We start from the raw sequence: 1281 nt of genomic DNA on the forward strand, positions 1-1281 counted from the left end.
CAAAAAAAATCATTTGTTGCAGCCCTGTTTGAAGTCCATGTTGCTTGACCATTATTTGATATTGATAGTAATGATGCTGATTTACTTTATGGTTTGAATGTACAGATGAATCTCTTTTATTGTTCTCCAGAATAACACCTCGATGGCTCTAAGCACTACTATAATCAGAGCCAGTCCAACTCCTCCAGTGGAACCGTTTGATAATGTAAATGTTCTGAGTTCTTCAAAGAGTCCAGAGCCTCTTTGCCATTCTGAAATTCCAGGCCTCAACAAAAAGACCTCTGAACTGGGCTCACATAGCCAAAGTGACTTCCGTAAAGACTATGGAAATGAATACTCTAAGGGCAACCGCCAGTCTGAGCCTGGGCCGAGGTTGTACGCTCAAGTGGATTCTGGGTACTCAAGCAAGCTGAACATTCAGCATCCATCTGGGGCAGCCTCAGAACAGGCACACCAAGCGTTGCCTCATGTCTTGGGGTCTGGATCTTGTTTTGGGGCTGCGGATGACTTTGCATATGGGTCAGTACCCAGCTACACCTCTCAGGGTGCCCTGACAAACCTTCCCAACCTCCTAACAGGGCGTTCCCTCTTTAGTTCCCAACTGGCACAGCAGTATCTGAGCTCAGAGGGGCCTCTACATGCTCCTCCCTATCAGATTGGAGGGCCATCTGGTTTGTATGGAGTATCTGCTGCAGTGCCTGCAGCAAACCCATCTATGGGACATATGCATGTACCTGGGCATACAAGTCTTCAGTCTGGTTACCTGAACTCTGGTCAACAACATCCACCTCAGTATCCAGTCAATAAGAATTATGGACAGCCAAGTGTTGGGTCATGGGCTGCACGAGATCTTGCAGACCTTAGAAGTAAGTGGAAAAATGTTCATGTATTTTAAAGACATTGGTGGTATAAAGGAATTTGTTAAAAGGAAAATAAATGTTTTTCTTCAGTTCAAGTGATGGTTCCAAATGAGCTGAAGTTTCCCAGTTCTTGCTGTGTGGGAATTGCCTCTCAGACGTCCCTCAACATCTTCAACCCCTCTGAGCGCTGGCAGCAAGTTTCAATCTCCATCACAAGCCTATCCATTGATGGAGAGAAGGTTTGAAATCTGTCAGATGTAGTCTAGATCAGTGGTTCTCAACAATCTGGCCTCAGCACACTTCCTCAAGATGACTTGAATTGTATAAAATAATACAAAACAAGATTTAAAAAATTTGCGCACAGCCAAAAATCTAAACCTATGTATTTCCTTTCTCAACATCTTAAGGTTTTTTTGGGGGG

General features: G+C 44.2%; 1 protein-coding gene across 1 annotated transcript; it reads left to right on the top strand.

The window, feature by feature from the left end:
* Positions 1-125: 125 nt before the first annotated feature.
* LOC107580669 (uncharacterized) lies at positions 126-1099 on the top strand (the record flags this gene model as incomplete). The annotated part of the gene is made up of 3 exons (XM_016266340.1): positions 126-519; positions 595-866; positions 951-1099. Coding segments are annotated over exons 1-3 (798 nt in total), but the record flags the coding sequence as incomplete, so codon positions are not given.
* Positions 1100-1281: the final 182 nt, after the last annotated feature.

Source organism: Sinocyclocheilus grahami, unplaced genomic scaffold (genome assembly GCF_001515645.1).
Source record: "Sinocyclocheilus grahami isolate Dianchi unplaced genomic scaffold, SAMN03320097.WGS_v1.1 scaffold39490.1, whole genome shotgun sequence".
In the NCBI taxonomy this organism is placed as follows: Eukaryota; Metazoa; Chordata; class Actinopteri; order Cypriniformes; family Cyprinidae; genus Sinocyclocheilus; species Sinocyclocheilus grahami.